The sequence below is a fragment of the Dipodomys merriami genome, unplaced genomic scaffold, assembly GCF_024711535.1.
Source record: "Dipodomys merriami isolate MVZ:Mamm:240054 unplaced genomic scaffold, mDipMer1.0.p SCAF_39, whole genome shotgun sequence".
Classification (NCBI taxonomy): Eukaryota; Metazoa; Chordata; class Mammalia; order Rodentia; family Heteromyidae; genus Dipodomys; species Dipodomys merriami.
The window spans coordinates 8,277,436-8,294,255 of NW_027205492.1; the positions used below are offsets into that span (position 1 = coordinate 8,277,436).

The window sequence follows — 16,820 nt, forward strand, 5'->3', positions numbered from 1 at the left end:
GATCGGAAGCGCAGAAAACGTAGGACAATTTTACTGAAGTTGGACGGTCTCTCAGGAACATGCTCGTCGGTTCGGCCGCGCCCCCCAAGCTTCCCGCAGCGCCGTGGTTTCTTCCCGTCGCTAGGCGACAGAAAGCCGGAAGCGGAAGTCCTCACGTTTCCGGAGGAGGTCGCTATGGCTGCTCGCGAGGACGTCGTCGCCTTACAGGCCGAGGTTGCCCTGCGTGAGGAGCAGCTGAGCTCCCTAAAAGAGAGGCTGGCGGCGGCCCTGCTGGCCGAGCAGGGAGCGGAGCCGGAAAGGCTGGCTGCTGTGCCGCCGCTCCCGCCGAAGCCCGCCCTGTCGCGGGCCGAGATCCTGCGCTACAGCCGCCAGCTGGTGCTGCCCGAGCTGGGCGTGCGCGGGCAGCTGCGCCTGGCGAGGGCGTCCGTGCTGGTGGTGGGCTGCGGCGGGCTCGGCTGCCCGCTGGCGCAGTACCTGGCGGCCGCGGGCGTGGGCCGCCTCGGCCTGGTGGACTACGACGTGGTGGAAGTGAGCAACCTGGCCCGCCAGGTGCTGCACGGCGAGGCCCTGGCCGGCCGCGCCAAGGCCTTCTCGGCCGCCGCCTCGCTGCGCCGCCTCAATTCGGCGGTGGAGTGCGTGCCCTACGTGCAGGCCCTGACCCCCGCCACCGCCCTGGACCTGGTCCGCCGCTACGACGTGGTGGCCGACTGCTCCGACAACGTGCCCACGCGCTACCTGGTGAACGACGCCTGCGTGCTGGCCGGCCGGCCCCTGGTGTCCGCCAGCGCCCTGCGCTTCGAGGGCCAGATCACGGTTTACCACTACGACGGCGGGCCTTGCTATCGCTGCGTGTTTCCTCAGCCGCCCCCGGCGGAGACCGTGACCAACTGCGCCGATGGCGGGGTGCTAGGGGTCGTGACTGGGGTCCTGGGTTGCCTGCAGGCCCTGGAGGTGCTGAAGATCGCGGCGGGCCTGGGGCCCTCGTACAGCGGCAGCCTGTTGCTCTTCGACGCCCTCGGGGGCCGGTTCCGCACGATTCAGCTGCGGAGGCGCAGGCCCGACTGCGCGGCCTGCGGGGAGCGGCCCACCGTGACCGCCCTGCAGGACTATGAGGCCTTCTGTGGCTCCTCGGCCACCGACAAGTGCCGCGCCCTGCAGCTGCTGAGCCCCGAGGAGCGGGTCTCCGTGACCGACTACAAGCGGCTGCTGGATTCCGGGGCACCCCACCTGTTGCTCGACGTCAGGCCTCAGGTGGAAGTGGACATCTGTCGCCTGCCTCACGCCCTACACATCCCTTTGAAACACTTGGAGCGGAGGGATGCGGAGAGCCTGAGGCTCTTGGGAGAAGCCGTCCAGGAGGGGAAGCGGGACACCCAGGGCGGGGCCGCCCTCCCCCTCTATGTGATTTGCAAACTGGGAAACGATTCCCAGAAAGCCGTGAGGATCCTGCAGTCCCTGAGCACAGCCCAGGGCTTGGACGCTGTGACGGTGCAGGATGTTGTCGGGGGCCTCATGGCCTGGGCTGCCAAAATCGACGCCACGTTTCCGCAGTACTGAGGTGTCCGTGCGCTCCGTCCGCGGGCTCGGCCCGAACGCCTCAGAGACAGACTTGCCTTCTTCAGGAACGCAGGAGGAGGAGCCTGAGAGGGTGCAATATTGAGGCTGTTATAGACCCTTTTTTATAGGGCGCTTTTCGTGTGTCTCGTTTTCTTGCAGTGCTGAGGATGAAAGTCAGGACTGGCGCTCTGCCGTTGAGCTCCCTCCTCGGCGCCTCAGCTTGGTTTGGAGCCTTTCGAAGGCGTCACAGGATTAACATGAGTGGATTATACTGTGTCTGAGAATCGCCTGCGTTTTCAGCAATGGTGGGGTGTCTTGAATGCATGAGATGTGATAGGACTTGATTTTGTATTTTAAGCTGCAGATGATTTACCCGTCTTGCTTTCTTTTTTCCACTTCCTTCAATCAAAAAGTTCTCTAAATAGTCCATTTTATGTTTGTTTTTTTGCGGGGATCGATATCCAGCCCGGGGCCTCCCATAGGCTGGGCTGGTGTTCTGCTGCCGAGCTACATTCCTAGCTTCCGTCATCCGCGTTATGCCTGGAATTAAAATGTACTAAACAGTCTGATTTTATTGATCACATGATGTAGCAGTGAGAAAAACTGCCTTTTCTATCAAAGTGCTTAAAAGTACTGCTTTGACCTGAAAGTAAAAGAGGAATTTCTTTTCTTGTGATAAGGAAGGATTTTTGAAATGTAAGTTTGTTTTTGTTTTTGTTTTTGTCAGTCGTGGGGCCTGAACTCTGGGCCTGGGCGCTGTCCCTCAGCTCTTCAGCTCAAGGCTAGCACTCTACCACTTGAGCCACAGTGCCACTTCCAGCTTTTTCTGCTTATGTGGTGCTGAGGAATCAAACCCAGAGCCTCATGCATGCAAGGCAAGCACTCTACCACTGAGCCACCTTCCCAGCCCCAGAAATGTAAGGTTTTTTTGTGTGTTTTTTTGTGTGTTTTTTTTTGTGTTTTTTTTTTTTTGGGTCCGGTCATGGGGCCTGAACTCTGGGCTTGGGCGCTGTCCCTCATCTCTTCAGCTCAAGGCTAGTGCTCTACCACTTGAGCCACAGCACCACTTCCAGCTTTTTCTGCTTATGTGGTGCTGAGGAATTGAACCCAGGGCCTCATGCATGCAAGGCAAGCAAGCACTCTACCACTGAGCCACATTCCCAGCCCCATGTAAGGTTTTCTTAGCTGATTTCTTTCTCCCAAGATCGAAACACACCTCAGAGAACACACCTTTGATAGTTATAGAAATAGAAGATGTGATTATGTTTGTTTTTTTCCAGTCACGGGGCCTGAACTCTGGGCCTGGGTGCTGTCCCTCAGCTCTTCAGCTCAAGGCTAGCGCTCTACCACTGGAGCCAAGCACCACTTCCAGCTTTTTCTGCTTATGTGGTGCTGAGGAATCAAACCCAGGGCCTCATGCATGCAAGGCAAGCACTCTACCACTGAGCCACCTTCCCAGCCTCTGTGGTTATGTTTTGAGACTAGTTGTATACTGTTGACCTTATTTCAGAGTCTTTCTTTTAATGGTCCCCCTACATAAATACATCTTCAAACTAGCCCATCAGGAGCAGATTGTGAACCTGAGCTTAACCAATCAGAGCAGAGGGGCTGGGCCTGTTGTGGGTGTGCTTGTCAGGTTTTTGGTGGATGGTGCACCCTTCTGCAGAAGTAAATCTTGCCTTGCTGAGACAATCCATTACTTTCATGCCTATCATTGTGACTCTAGTGGTTCTAAGAGCATATTTATAACAACTTGGCATGTATTTTCTTGTTTTGTCTGTCTTTGGGTCTTATTTCTACACAGAGAATAGCACATATTCTTCAGAAGTAAGTAATATGTAAAGTCTTTTAGTGATTTAATATGTGGTTATTCTAGAAAACATTTTGAATGAATATCAAAGCAAGGTAGACACAGCCTAGCAAAATAAATGAAACAGTCTGTCAATTTCATAAGTTAGTATTTACTGTCAGGATCCATCATGTATTGTATACATTTAACACTTGCTATATATACTATATACTGTGGTTTGACTTGTTTCAGAAGTATCAGGTCCAAGTCCCGGCTTTTTGCCCCTCTGTGGAATGTTGTAACTCTCTCTGTGAACAGGTGTGCTACGCAGTGCGCTGTGTTCTCAGGACGGGGGAGCAGGGCTCTTCCTACTGCTTCTCGAGAGTTAGAGACTAATTGAGGCCTGGCCTGGAGAGCAGAGAGGGCTGGCATCTGGCTTCCAAGTGGTAATTCCAGGGAAAGCTGATTGAATGCATACCCAACAGCAAGATGAAGGAATGGGTGCTTTTGTATTTTAAAGGCTCGTGTCCTCAACTCAGTAACTGTGGCTCTGTAAGCCTGGTTGTCAGTGGGCCAGGCAGTGGAAATGACTCCCCCTTAGTCAGTGAGGTCTCAGAGTGATAGGAGAAGCTGGGTGCCAGAGACTCACGCCTCTACTCAGGAGGCTGAGATCTGAGGATCCTGGTTCAAAGCCAGCTTCCACGAGACTACTATCTCCAATTAGCCAGTGAAAAACTAGAAGTGGAGTTGTGGCTCAAGTGGCAGAGCCACCAGCCTTGAACTAGGTGATAGTGCCCAGGGGCTGAGTTAAGTTACCGTACCACCATACACACCCATGGGCTGGGAATGGGGGTTAGTGGTAGAGTGCTTGCCTAGCATGCATGAAGCCCTGGGTTCGATTCCTCAGTACCACATACACAGAAAAAGCCGGAAGTGGCGCTGTGGCTCAAGTGGTAGAGTGCTAGCCTTGAGCAAAATGAACAAGACATTTTCTGTTTCTGTGGCTTAAGTTTAGGGAGACATCAATTACATTAGTGATCAGTGCTGTAACAGAAAAGAAACTGAGGAGCTGGGGTGGGGAGGAAGGGAAGGTGATTTGAGGTAGATTGGTGCGGAGTGGCCTCTTGAGAGACAATATCAATCCCAGAACCTGAATGGTGAGGTTCCAGTGGTAGAAGATCTGAATCTGGGGGTGGAGGGCTGTTCAGAATCCCTCAAGGAAAGTGGGTTGTGAGCAGCTGCAGCTGGAGCCGGAGGCCTGAGGGGTTTGGAACATGTAAGGATCAACAGGCTGAGTTTTATTTCAAGAACAGCTGGTGTTGGTGTGGTGTTGGCGTGATGTTTGGGATTTGCCTCTGGATGCGGTGGCTGGACGGTGTACTTCCGCCGCGCTGTTACCAACGCTCCGCCCAGCCTCGTTGCTTTCTCCTTGCCAATCACCATCTTGCTGAGAATCAGAACAAGAGGCTGGCAGCCCTCATGCGCTGCATACAGTGGGTCCACGGGGGTGTTGTGCTTGGTGAGCCAGCATCTCCGAAGGAGGGCCCAGAGCGAAGCCCACAGCCCTGCCCTCTGTCCCGTGGGTACTGGCCAATGCCAGCCCACTTAGTTTGAGCAAAGTGAAAAGCAGCGCCTCAGCCTAGGAAGCCGGCCGGTAAACAAGGGTGGTGGAGGCGGGAGGTGTGAGGGGCACTAAGATCCCCGCGGTCCCGTGGAAAAGGGTGGGTCTCCCCACTCCCCCAAGCCTCAGTTTTATGTTTTGGTTCTCTTTCATTTCAACTCAAGGCCCTGTGCTTGTTCAGCTGGCACTGCACCACTTGAGCCAGCCTCCAGTCTTGCCTTCTCCTAGTTAATTGGAGATGGAGTCTCATAGACTTTTCAGCCTGGTCTGGCCTTAAACTTCAGTTCTCCAGATTTCAGCCTCCTAAGTAGCTAGGTTTGTAGGTGTGAGCCACTAGCACCAGCCTTTATTATTGTTTTAAACATTGGCTTCGAGCTTAAAGAAGCAAGTATACTCCCCAATTTCTATACTGAAGGAACATCACACATGTAATTTAAAAATTACGTTTTTTTTTTTTTTTGAGGGGGTGGAGTATATACTACTGGAGATTTAATTTAGGGTCTTAAGCTTGCGAAGATGGCATTTTAGTTCTTGGTCCACTGTGCCAACCCTCTCTGTGTTGTTTTTTTTTCTTTTTTCTTTCTTTTTTTTTTTTTTGCCAGTCCTGGGGCTTGAACTAGTGCCTGGGCTCTGTCCCTGAACCTCTCTGCTCCAGGCTAACACTCTACCACTTGAGCCACAGCACCACTTGTGGCTTCTGTGTATGTGGTATTGAACCCAGGACTTCATGCATGCTAGGCAAGCACTCTACCACTGAGCCGCATTCCCAGCCCTGTGTGGGTATTTTCTTGGTCTGGACCATGATCCTTCTGTGCACGCTTCCCTCTGTTGCAGTGACAAATGCGCACCCTCCGTCAGCCGCTGGCTGGCTGAGGAGCACTGGCAAACCTGTGTGCCGGGCTGGCCTCTCACCACAGTTCGCCATCTCCACCTCCCATGTAACCAGGATTATAGGCATGAGTCACTGTATCTAGTCACGTATATAGGTTTTAAAAAGTAATCTGCTCAAATCTAGGCAACAGTGGCTCACGCCTGTAATCCTAGCCACTCAGTAGGCTGAGATCTGAGGATTGTGTTTCAAAGCCTGGTCAAGAAAGCCTGTGACCTTTTTCTTTTCTTTTCTTTTCTTTTTTTAGGGGAACGTGTCAGTTGGGCTTAAACTCAGGACCCGGGTGCTCTCCCTGAGCTGTTTTTGTTCAAGGCCAGCACTCTACCACTCTCAGCCACAGCACCGCTTCCAGTTTCTGCCAGCGCTGGCTTTGAACCAAAATCCTCAGATCTCAGCTTCTTGAGTAGCTAGGGTTACAGGTGGGAGCCACCAGTGCCCGGCCTCTGTGAGACTGTTAGTTCCACTAGACTACCAAAGAAACTGGAAGTGTGGCTGTGCCTCTAGTGGTAGAGTACTATCCTTGAGTGAAACGAAGCTCAAGCACTGAAGCCTTGAGTTCAAGTCCCAAGACTGGTGCGTGCGTGCGTGTGTGTGTGTGTGTGTGTGTGTGTGTGTGTGTGCCTGCACACACAGACAGACACACAATCTGCTCAGGATAAAATGCAAAGAGTGTGTGCACCAAATGCTCTGCGTTGCTTTGGCCACCTGACGGGGGAGTGGGGTGTGTGGGGGGGGGAGGATGAAGTGGGGAGGAAGGGAGGGATGGACGCAGGTGGGGCCGGGCCTGGAAGAGGGGACAGGGGCGCAGGTGGGGCCGGGCCTGGAAAGGTCACTGGGCCAATATTAGCTACTGGGCTTGGACGGATGCACCATGGGTTTATATAATACTAAACTGGAGTTCATCTCTGACACCCAAAAAATTATATCCAAAACAAGTTTAAAAACCAAATCGTCTGTACAGGAAATGAAGCTGTCCCTGTCCTGTCAGTCTCTCATCATCCTAGATTATCTTTGTGATCAGTCTCCTCACACAATCACACTTAAACTTTTATTTATTTTGTTGATTGGGCTGGAACTCTGGGCGCTGTCCCTCAGCTCTTCAACTCAAGGCGAGAGCTCTACCATTTGAGCCACAGCGTCACTTCCAGCTTTCTGGTGGTTCATTGGAGATAAGAGTCTCAGGAACTTTCCTGCCTGGGCTGGCTTTGAACTGCGATCCTCAGATCTCAGTCTCCTGAGTAGCTAGGATGACAGGCATGAGCCACTGGTGCCAGCTGCCTGCTTAGTTTTCTTACTGTTATTATAACTATGTCTCCCCTTCCCTAGCTCTCTCCCAGTTTTTCCCTCCAGTCCCTCTACAAGTTGTATAGTTCATTTTCAACATAGTATCTAGTGTATATATACTTTTAGAATGTGAGTGGTAGCATTCCAGTTACTTTGTTACTATTTGCTTTTAAAATGTATCACGCTTGTAATCCTGCTACTAGGGAACCCAGTCTAGAGGGCCAGGGTAACTAGGGAGGGCCTCCCTCTTTCCCTCCCTCATTTCTTCCTTTCCCTCCCTCCCGCCATGCTACTGAAAACAGCATTCAAGTGTAGCCTGGCACCTGTGGCTCATACCTGTAATCCTAGCTGCTCCAGAAGCTCAGATGGCGCTCTGAAGCCAGCCAGGGCAGGAAAGTCCGTGAGACTCCTGTCTCCAACGAAACACCAAGAGCAGCTGGAACTGGAGATGCTGCTGGAACTAATCTGCAGCCTGAGTTCCTCAGGAAGCTCTCAAGAAGTTTTCCTTGGAGGGAAAGAGAGAGGAACGGCTCTGGAGGTTAGCGATGGAACATGGCAGACACACTGTCACTGGCCGCTGGGCAGGCACTGCTTGTTCCCATAGTGCCTTGGGCTCCGCTCAGAATGCACCTCTTCCCATGATAGCTAGGTTTCTCGCTCATAGTTTACATCGAGAGTGAAGTGATGGTGCCGTGTGCTCCGTCGGCCATGACCGTCCACTCTGCCCCGGGATGGGGCACGGCCAGTCAGACTTGCTACCCCCCCCCCGTGTGCTCTGTGACAGACCAGAGTGGGGCCCGAGTTGGCACGTGGGCTCTCCCGGATGCGTCACATCCTGGAGTGGGAGACGATGAATGAAGGGCAAAGGCCGCGTCTCTGGGGATTTCGGCAGACGTCTGGGATCTCAGCTTGCTGAGTAGCTAGATTACAGGCATGAACCACCTATCCCCGATCCTCTGCTTCCTAATTCTTCACCTGGCAGAGGACTGGACCAGGGCCCCCGGGACAGCAGCTTCTCCCAGGGAAATTTCCCACCCTTAACCCCAGCCAGCGTTTCACGTGCTTGTCAGCATGTAAGTGGCTCACCTGTCCTGTGATTGACCTTTCCATCCTTTTGTTTGATCAAATCCTGGTTGTTGAAAACCTCAAAAGTTGAATTTGCTCATTATTTAAGTGGGGGTCTGGGAACCCCATCTTTTGTTTATATTGTGTGTGTGTTTGTGTTTGTACGCATGCCAGTCCTGGGGCTTGAACTCAGGGCCTGCACACTGTCCCTGAGCTGCTTTTGCTCAAGGTGAGCACTCTACCACTTGAGCCACAGCACCACTTCTGGCTTTTTCTGTGTCTGTGATACTGAGGAATCAAACCCAGGGTCCATGCATGCTGGGCCAGCGCCCCGCCCCCCAGCCACGTGCCCAGCCCCACCTCCAGCTTTTTTGGAGCTCACGGCCCCTCCTGACACCCTCCTCCCTTGACAACACCTCCCCTCCCCCCCCCGGCTTCTCTGCCAGGTCCGGGGGTCCCAGGGGCAGCATCTGCCATCCACTCCCCGTCACCGTCAGGAAGAGCTGGCAGCCAACGCGACAGCGGCTCACACTTCCCTTGGCACCAGACCCTCTCGCTTCAAGCTGTCCAGAGAGAATGCCTGCCGGTGCCAGGGACAGAATGGGTGCTGAGCGGCTCCAAGTGCCGGTCTTCACGCCGCGCATGGCCGCCCCGCGTGCCACCCTGGAGGCCAGGGTCGGCAGATGTGAGAGAGGTGGCTGCCGCGTGGGGACCCGCCCAGGAACAGTGGAAGGCTGGTCACACTTCAGTGTTTACAAAGACGCCAGGGGCGGGGCGGTCAAGGACTGAGGGATCACAAGTGGGTGGGGCTTAGCCCATGTCCAGGTCTGCACGCCCAAGGTCTCTACACACAGTCCTGCACACCTAGCTCACCTTGACCTTAACAGTTCTGTCTGGTCCCAGCCTGGTAGTGTGTGTGTGTGTGTGTGTGTGTGTGTGTGTGTGTGTGTGTCCATGTGATGTGTGCTGGTATTAGGACTTGAACTCAAGGACTTGCACTCTGCTTGTTTTTTGTTTGGTTTTTCACTCAAGGCTGCTGCTCCACCACTTGGTGCTATACTTGCTTGTACTTTACTGATTTGTTGGTGATTTACTGGAGATAAGTCTCATTGACTTTCCTGCCTGAGCTGGCTTTGAATTGCAATCCTCACAGCCCATTCCTGAATAGCTGGGATTACAGGCGTGAGCACTGAGCACTGACTCCCTGCTAATGATCAAGTTTTTTTTCTTTTCTAGTTGTGGGACTTGAACTCTGGGCCTGGGCACTGAGCTCTTTGGCTCAAGGTGAGCACTCTACCACTTGAGCCACAGCACCACTTCTGGTTTTCTGGTGGGGCTGGGAAGGTGGCTCAGTGGTAGAGCGCTTGCCTTACATGCATGAGGCCCTGGGTTTGATTCCTCAGCACCACATAAGCAGAAAAAGCTGGAAGTGGTGCTGTGGCTTAAGTGGTAGAGCACTAGCCTTGAGCTGAAGAGCTGAGGGACAGCGCCCAGGCCCAGAGTTCAGGCACCATGACTGGCAAAAAAAAAAAAAAAAAAGAGTCTCATGGGTTTCCTGCCCAGGCTGGCTTTGAACCATGATCCTCAGATCTCAGCCTCCTGAGTAGCTAGGATGACAGGTGTGAGACACTGGCACCCGGCTGATGATCAGGTTTTTGAGGGCAATCATTTTGGGGATTTAAATGCATTTTAGGCCCCAGGCCCAAACTCCTGGAGTTCCCCATGTCCAGTTTGTCAAGGAGCTGAGTGAGGGAGAAAAGATACTTTGATGGTCTGGCATGCGGCACACTGTGGGGGAAGCAAACCTCTCTGCCATCTTCTGGGGACAGAAGGACTTTTGGTTTAAAGAGAATTACACTGGGGAGTGACCGCAGGCATTGCTAGACAGAGCTGGTCACAGGTGGGGCGTGCTGGTGAGTGTCGGGGTTCCAGAGGTGTGAGGGGAGCCCAGCAGTCAGGATGATGAAGTCATGGCTGTGTCAGGTGCTCTGTCCCCCAGGGGCTCAGCTGTTGCCTTCCTTGAAGGCGTCTCCTCCTCAAAGATGTCAGGACGGGGTGGAAGCAACTCCAAGATGAGCGGCCAGCAAATGGGAGGGGGCGCGAGAGATACTGGACTAGAGGTTTGGGAAATGTACAAATCTGGCCTCGGGGAGGAACTTGGGATGTCTGTGGGAACAGACGAGGAGCCTTCCATGCGCCCCGTGGGCCTAGGTTACCTTCCACCACCGGGCCTCGGCCACAAGGTGTCACCAGGAGCGTTTTCCACTCTGCAGCCTTGCATTCTCAGAACCAGCCATTAGTGTCACAGCTTTCCAACCATGCCCGAGCACCTGCTGGGCAGCACCAAGTGGCACCAGCAGGGGGCACCAGATCATTTCAAAATCCTCCTTGTGAAGTCTTTGAAACAAGATTTTTTTTGGGGGGGAGGGTGGGAGGGTCTGGTCGTGGGGCCTGAACTCTGGGCCTGGGCGCTGTCCCTCAGCTCTTCAGCTCAAGGCTAGCGCTCTACCACTTGAGCCACAGCGCCACTTCCAGCTTTTTTCTTTTTGCTTATGTGGTGCTGAGGAGTCAAACCCAGGGCCTCATGCATGCAAGGCAAGCACTCTACCACTGAGCTACCTTCCCAGCCCTTGAAACAAGATTTTTAAATCAACTTTTTTTTCCTGCTTAAAAAAAACTCGTCTCATTTTAAAATCAGAAGACCTATGCATTTCTTAAGACTTTTTTCTTTACCTGTTTGTCTTCCTGATCAACATAAAAACAAATAACAGCCACCACAAGAATAGCAACACTGGGACAGTATGTCCTGAGTCCAGTCCTAATTTGGCTTCTCTTTAAAAGCTCTTTTCCACTGGGCACTGGTACCTCATGCCCGCAATCCTAAGGAGGCTGAGATCTGAGGATCATGGTTTGAAACCAGCCGTGGCAAGAAAGTTTGTGGGACTGTTATCTACAATAAATACCAAAAGAGCCAGAAGTAGTGCTGTGGCCTAGGTGGTAGTGCTAGTTTTGAGCAACAAAGCTCGGGGAGTGCACCTGGGCCCTGAGTTCAAGTTGCAGGAGCAGTGTGTGTATGTGTGTGTGTGTGTGTGTGTGTGTGTGTGTGTGTGCATGCATGCACGCACACACATACACACAAAACTATTTTCCTGTAGGTTCTCAATTTCCTATCCCATGTAAGCATTGTCTTTAACTTAACTCAGAATATTTGTAATGACAATGCGGAAGAGCAGTGGTGAGCTGAGGCTAGGCAGAAAGATGCATGCTTGTCTCTGTGAGAGCGGGAGCTGTGGCTGAAGCAGGAGCTGGGAAGGAGACACTGCGGGTGGTGCTGGGCAGGGCAGGGCAGGCTTCCCACACAGTCCACGCCGAGGTCAGTGAAGGCCTGGGGAACAGCTGCTGTGGCCAGCGCAGGCCATGGAATGAAGACACAGCCTGAACATTTTCCCGTAGAACACCAGCAATAATGGGGGTCCTGGCATGGGACGCGGCCACTTCGGGTCTCACAGGTTTGGGAAATGTACAGCAGTGTCGGTGTGGAGCAGGTTGTAATTCTGGAAATGGCCAGGAGGTGGGGGTGAAGGACAAGGAACGGACCACGTGCCTCAACCTGCAACACCGCCGCCCACCCCCTCAATATGGGTGAGCTGCTTTGTGAAGCCACAGGGCCAAGCAACCTTAGAGTAAAACCGCCAAAGCCATGAGCCTAAATAAGTGTATCCTCCTTCAAACGGATTTTCCCAGCTGTTTTTCTCTTTTTTGTTCTTTGTATTTTTTTTTTTTCATGGTACTGGGGTTTAAATTCAGGGTCTTGAACTTGTTTGGCTAGTACTTTACCACTTGAGCAATTCCTCCAGCCTGACTTTTAGCTGTTTGTTTACTGGGTATTTTGAAGATGAAGCCTAGTGGACTTTTCTGCCCTGGTGGCTTCAAATCTCAGTCCTCCAGATTTCAGCCTCTTGAGTAGCTTAGATTAATTACAGGTATGAGTTACCAGCTCCTTCCTTCCTAACTTCCTTATTTCCTGCCTTCCTCCCTCCCCCCCCTTCTTTCTTTCCTTCTGTATTGGGGCTTGAACTTGGCTTGGGCATTGTCCTTTAAGACTAATGCTCTACCACTTGAACCACACCTCATTTCCAGCTTTTTGGTTTGTTGAAGATAAGACTCTCAGAGACTCGCTGGGTGCTGGTGGTTCATGCCTGTCATCCTAGCTACTCAGGAGGCTGAGATCTGTCCGAGGATCGTGGTTCAAAGCCAGCCCAGGCAGGAAAGTCTGTGAGACTCTTATCTCCAGTTAACCACCAGAAAACTGGAAGTGGTGCTGTGGCTCAAGTGGTAGAGTACTTGCTTTGAACTGAAGAGCTGAGAGACAGCGCCCAGGCCCAGAGTTCAACCTCCCCCCCCCCCCCAACAACAAAGACTCTCAGAGACCCTCTGGCCCAGGCTGACTTTGAACAGCAATCCTCAGATCGCAGCCTCCTGAGTAGCTACAATTATTGACATAAGTCATTGGCATCTGCCTCCAAGGTGCATTTCTTCCACACACACACTCCCCCCTCCCCCCGCCGCCCCCACTGCCTGGGTGGAGTGGCTGTGGGCCTGGGCAGTGCTTCAGGTGGACCATTCATCCCTCCTCCCTCCCAGACCACATCCTCAGGGACTGACCAATCAGGGCATTCCTTCTCCTCATGACCTCACTGATTGGCTCATGGCTGGGCAAGTGATCCCAGCTGCTCTAGTCAGAGCCAATCTCAGGATTTAGGAATGATCCAAGATACCTTGGTCTTTCCTGGTGGATCTGAATGTGAGAAGATGACCGGTCTCCTGCAGCCATGTTGTCATCATGAGATGAGAGTCTAGAGGTGCCAGGAATGGGACACAAAAATAGAGCCCAGAGAGAAGACATTTTAAGACAGAAAGTCACCACGTATGACACAGACCGGCTGCAAGGAAGCTGGCTGTGTTTGTTAAATGGGCTCAACACGACGCCCCTCACATCATCTTCCATAGCCAGCTTGAGTCGGGTTTCTGCCATTTGGGAACATAACAGTCCACCTAACACGATGGCTTCAGAGAGAGGCTGCTACTGGCCTCACATTCTCTCCAGACACCGTATTGCCTGGTCCTTGCTCACTCCCTTCCTGTCCCCATGGCCCTGGGAGGCACAATCACTCCTATCCCCTTCCCAGGCAAGAAAAACTGCTCAGAGAGGTTAAGTAACCAGCTCATGGGCCACCCAGCTTGTGATGGTCCAGGCAGGACTTCACTCCACCCCATGTTTGCCCATGGCTTGCCTGGCCCAGCGTCCAGGCCCTCCCCCCCCCCCCCATGATGGAGCTGTGAATGAAAGGATCTCAAGGGCGTGTCTGCCAGGTCTCTCCTAACCAAGCGGGAAATGCACTTGTAACCAGCGGCTGCGGCACAGGCACAGGAGGAGCCAAGTGGCTTGGAGCACGGTGGAAACGGAGCGAAGGAAGCCGGGAGGGAGCCGGTGCCGCGGTGGCTGCGGCCGGCCGTCTCTCTGCAGGCCCCAGCGTTTCCTGGGGTGTCGTGCACTGCCCGCGTCCCTGCTGGGGTGGGGACCCCCAGGGAGGAGCAGGACCCTCAGGGGGCTTTGCTCACCTGCCCAGAGGTGCACAGCACGGCCGAGACCCTCAAGGCTGAGGACTTGACATTCTGAAGCCCAGGCTTCTTGGAGCTCTCCTTGACCTTCTAGTGCTTTCTGTGACCCTGGGTTGGCTGACTTTCAGTGTGCGGCTCCGACGAAGCCAATATTGAAAGGCCCTTGGCCTACCAAGGGAAACTTGTCTGTGGATGGGCGACTGTCCCCGCAGCGGTCACTCTGGCCCCTGCTAAATGGGCTGGCCGTGAAGACGGAATCTAAGGGCCTTGGCTGGGGCCTCTAGCTACGGAGCCACGCACAGGAACTGGCGAACCGCCACAGGCCCCGCAATCTGGCCGTGGCCTTCAGCCTGTTCCAACAAACCGAGCCTGGCCATCCTGGGCCGGCGCGGTGAATGGCACACGCTTTCCCGAAAAGCAAATGTTGTGTTTGGGCTCTGGTATCTTACCCAGCTGCAGAGACAGCTCCCAGCCCCACAGTGTCTTCTCAACATCAGATTCAAAAGGAAAGGTCACGCTGGGAGATGTGGCTCACCCCTGCAATCCCAGCTACTCTGGAGGCTGAGATCTGAGGATGGAAGTTCAAAGCCAGCCCAGACAGGAGAGTCTGTGAGACTCTTTGTTTAGGTCCGGCCGTGGGGCCTGAACTCTGGGCCTGGGCACTGTCCCTCAGCTCTTCAGCTCAAGGCTAGCGCTCTACCACTTGAGCCACAGCGCCACTTCCGGCTTTTTTTCTGCTTATGTGGTGCTGAGGAATCGAATCCAGGGCCTCAGGCATGCAAGGCAAGTGCTCTACCACTGAGCCACCTTCCCAGCCCCCGTGAGACTCTTATCTCCAGTGAATCAGCAAAAAGCTGTTCGTGGAACTGTGGCTCAAGTGGTAGAATCCTAGCTTTGAGTACAGAGGCTCTGGGATGGCACCCAGGCTGAGTTCAAGCTCCAGGACTGGCACAAGAGTGCGCGCACGTGCGCGCGCGCGCGCACACACACACACACACACACACAGAAAAGGTCATTGATGGAGTCCATTTCTGAGTAGAAGCCATTAGGAGCCCTGGGCGTGGACTGTTCTTAGCGTGACTGTCACCACCCTAGTGGCTGTGGTGTGAGTAGGGACTCACATTCATCCTTTCTTTCCTTGTGTCTCTACATGGGCTCTGCGAGCCAGTTCCTGCCTTCCAGGGCTGACTGCCACATAGGGGCAGAAAGGTCAAGAACAGCTGGGCCCTGGTAGCTCACACCTATCACCCTAGCTACTCAGGAGGCTGAGACCTGAGGATCGCGGTTCAGAGCCAGCCCAGGCAGGAAAGACTGTGAGACTCTTATCTCCAGCTCAAAGTGGCAGAGCACTATCCTTGAGCAAAAGGGCTCAGGGACAGCACCCAGGCCCTGAGTTCAAGCCCCACAACCAACAAAAAGAGAAAAATACAAATAAATATATATGTGTCTCATGATAACACAGCATCTAGAAAAGGAGGAAGAGCAGGAGGGGGTTCATTTTTATTGGACAGTGGTGATCATGACTGTCGAGGGACGGTTTGCTGATTCCAGTATCTGGGATGCGTGGGAGCTAGGCCTACAGGGGGCCTGGTGAGTGGAGCGGTCAGGGGGTGAACAGGCCATGGGAGCCCTGGGCCAGGGGCTTCATCGTGGTTGCCGTGGGAAGGACCAGGCCAGGCCAGGAGGGAGGCTGGGGCTGGCTACTCTTGAGCTGCCCCGGTGGGCTCTTGGTTACCAGTGCCTGGCCCTGTGACCACGACAGTGGGGACAGTACAGGCCCAGGCTGGCTGGGTGGATTTGCACCCGACAGCACACACCTGTCACTTGCCATCTCTAGGAAGTGGCAGCCCAGGGAGGGGCCCCTCAGCGCGGCAGGGCCCCAGGTGTCTCTCTGTGCCATGGTGGCCACTGTGTAGACCCCAGACCCCGCCATCCCAGACCCTGTCCACTCTCGGCTTGTCAACATCAGGAATGACTTCCTGTAATCTGCACGTGCAGGCTCTCCCATCAATCATCGTAAAGCCCGCCCACCTGGACACGCCAGGACCAGAGCCCAGACGAGGCCGGTCAGGCCAAAACTACAAAGACGGATCTAGTTTTCATTTTGATATTTTATTCTTCGAAGGTTTTTGGCATTGGTCAAACTTTTAAAAAGAATGCATTGGGACCGCGGTATCGATGGCTGAATTTCCTGGTCCCCAGGCAATTCCTGGGGAAGTGCTGGAGGCAGTTTCTGGGCTTGTCTCCCCCCAGCCTGCCCCTGCTCAGAGGGGCCTGGGGACGGTGTGGCTTTACTGCCTTCCCACTCACCCAACGGCCAGCCAGCCTGAAACAGGAGGGTCACGTGACCAAGAAGTGAGGCTGGCCCACGAAGTCGTCGGGTTCAGATGGAGGCCCCCCTGGACGGACAGGGGGCAGTGGCCACGATCAGGATGGCTGGGTGTCTTGCAAAAGAGGCAGAGAGGTCTCAATCTAGGTCTGTGGGCTCTGGAAGCAGCTTCTCAGGCCTCCTGGGATGCCAATTCCTAATCGAGGCCAGAGGGCCCAGGTGAGCTCCTGGGTGATGGCCAACCATGTCTCCTTGGTGATCGGGACAAATGAGAAGCTGCAGGATGAGGCCGGTGACCCTGGCCACAGGGACGTGAGCCTCTGTCCTTAAGTTGGGGGGGGTCCAGGTTTTCAAGGCCCCGTTTGCCACCTCCTGCCTTCCACTTCAGTCACTTTCCGTAAACCTGAGGCGTCACCTCGCCAGAGATGGCAGCACCCATTGCTATGGCACCTGCTGGGCTGGGAGAGGACGGTTAATTAGCTGGAAAACTTACGCGAGGTGTGAGTCACTGGAAGCAGGTGTCAGGAGTCTCTAATGAGGCCATATGGCAGGGACGGCATTTACACTCTGCTGAGCCATACGTATGCCTGAGAAGTGCTGGAGGGGGAGGAGGAGGAGGAAGTGGGGGAGGAGGATGAAGGGGAGGGAGAGGAGAGAGACAGAA

The 16,820-nt window shown here is 54.0% G+C and overlaps 1 protein-coding gene and 1 long non-coding RNA gene across 2 annotated transcripts in view; both read left to right on the forward strand.

Annotated features, from left to right (window-relative positions):
• LOC138805281 (uncharacterized) overlaps nucleotides 1–16,820 on the forward strand; it is a 30,891-nt gene that overhangs the window by 7,214 nt on the left and 6,857 nt on the right. The gene's annotated exons all lie outside the window — the stretch shown is intronic.
• Mocs3 (molybdenum cofactor synthesis 3) lies at nucleotides 169–3,522 on the forward strand. The gene has a single exon (XM_069989999.1). It carries the CDS (start codon nucleotides 175–177, stop codon nucleotides 1,555–1,557), a length of 1,383 nt encoding a protein of 460 aa, XP_069846100.1. The 5' UTR covers nucleotides 169–174; the 3' UTR covers nucleotides 1,558–3,522.

Coding starts and splice junctions, on each gene's coding strand:
- Mocs3 (XM_069989999.1), top strand. CDS start 175: ATGGCTGCTCGCGAGGACGTCGTCGCCTTACAGGCCGAGGTTGCCCTG.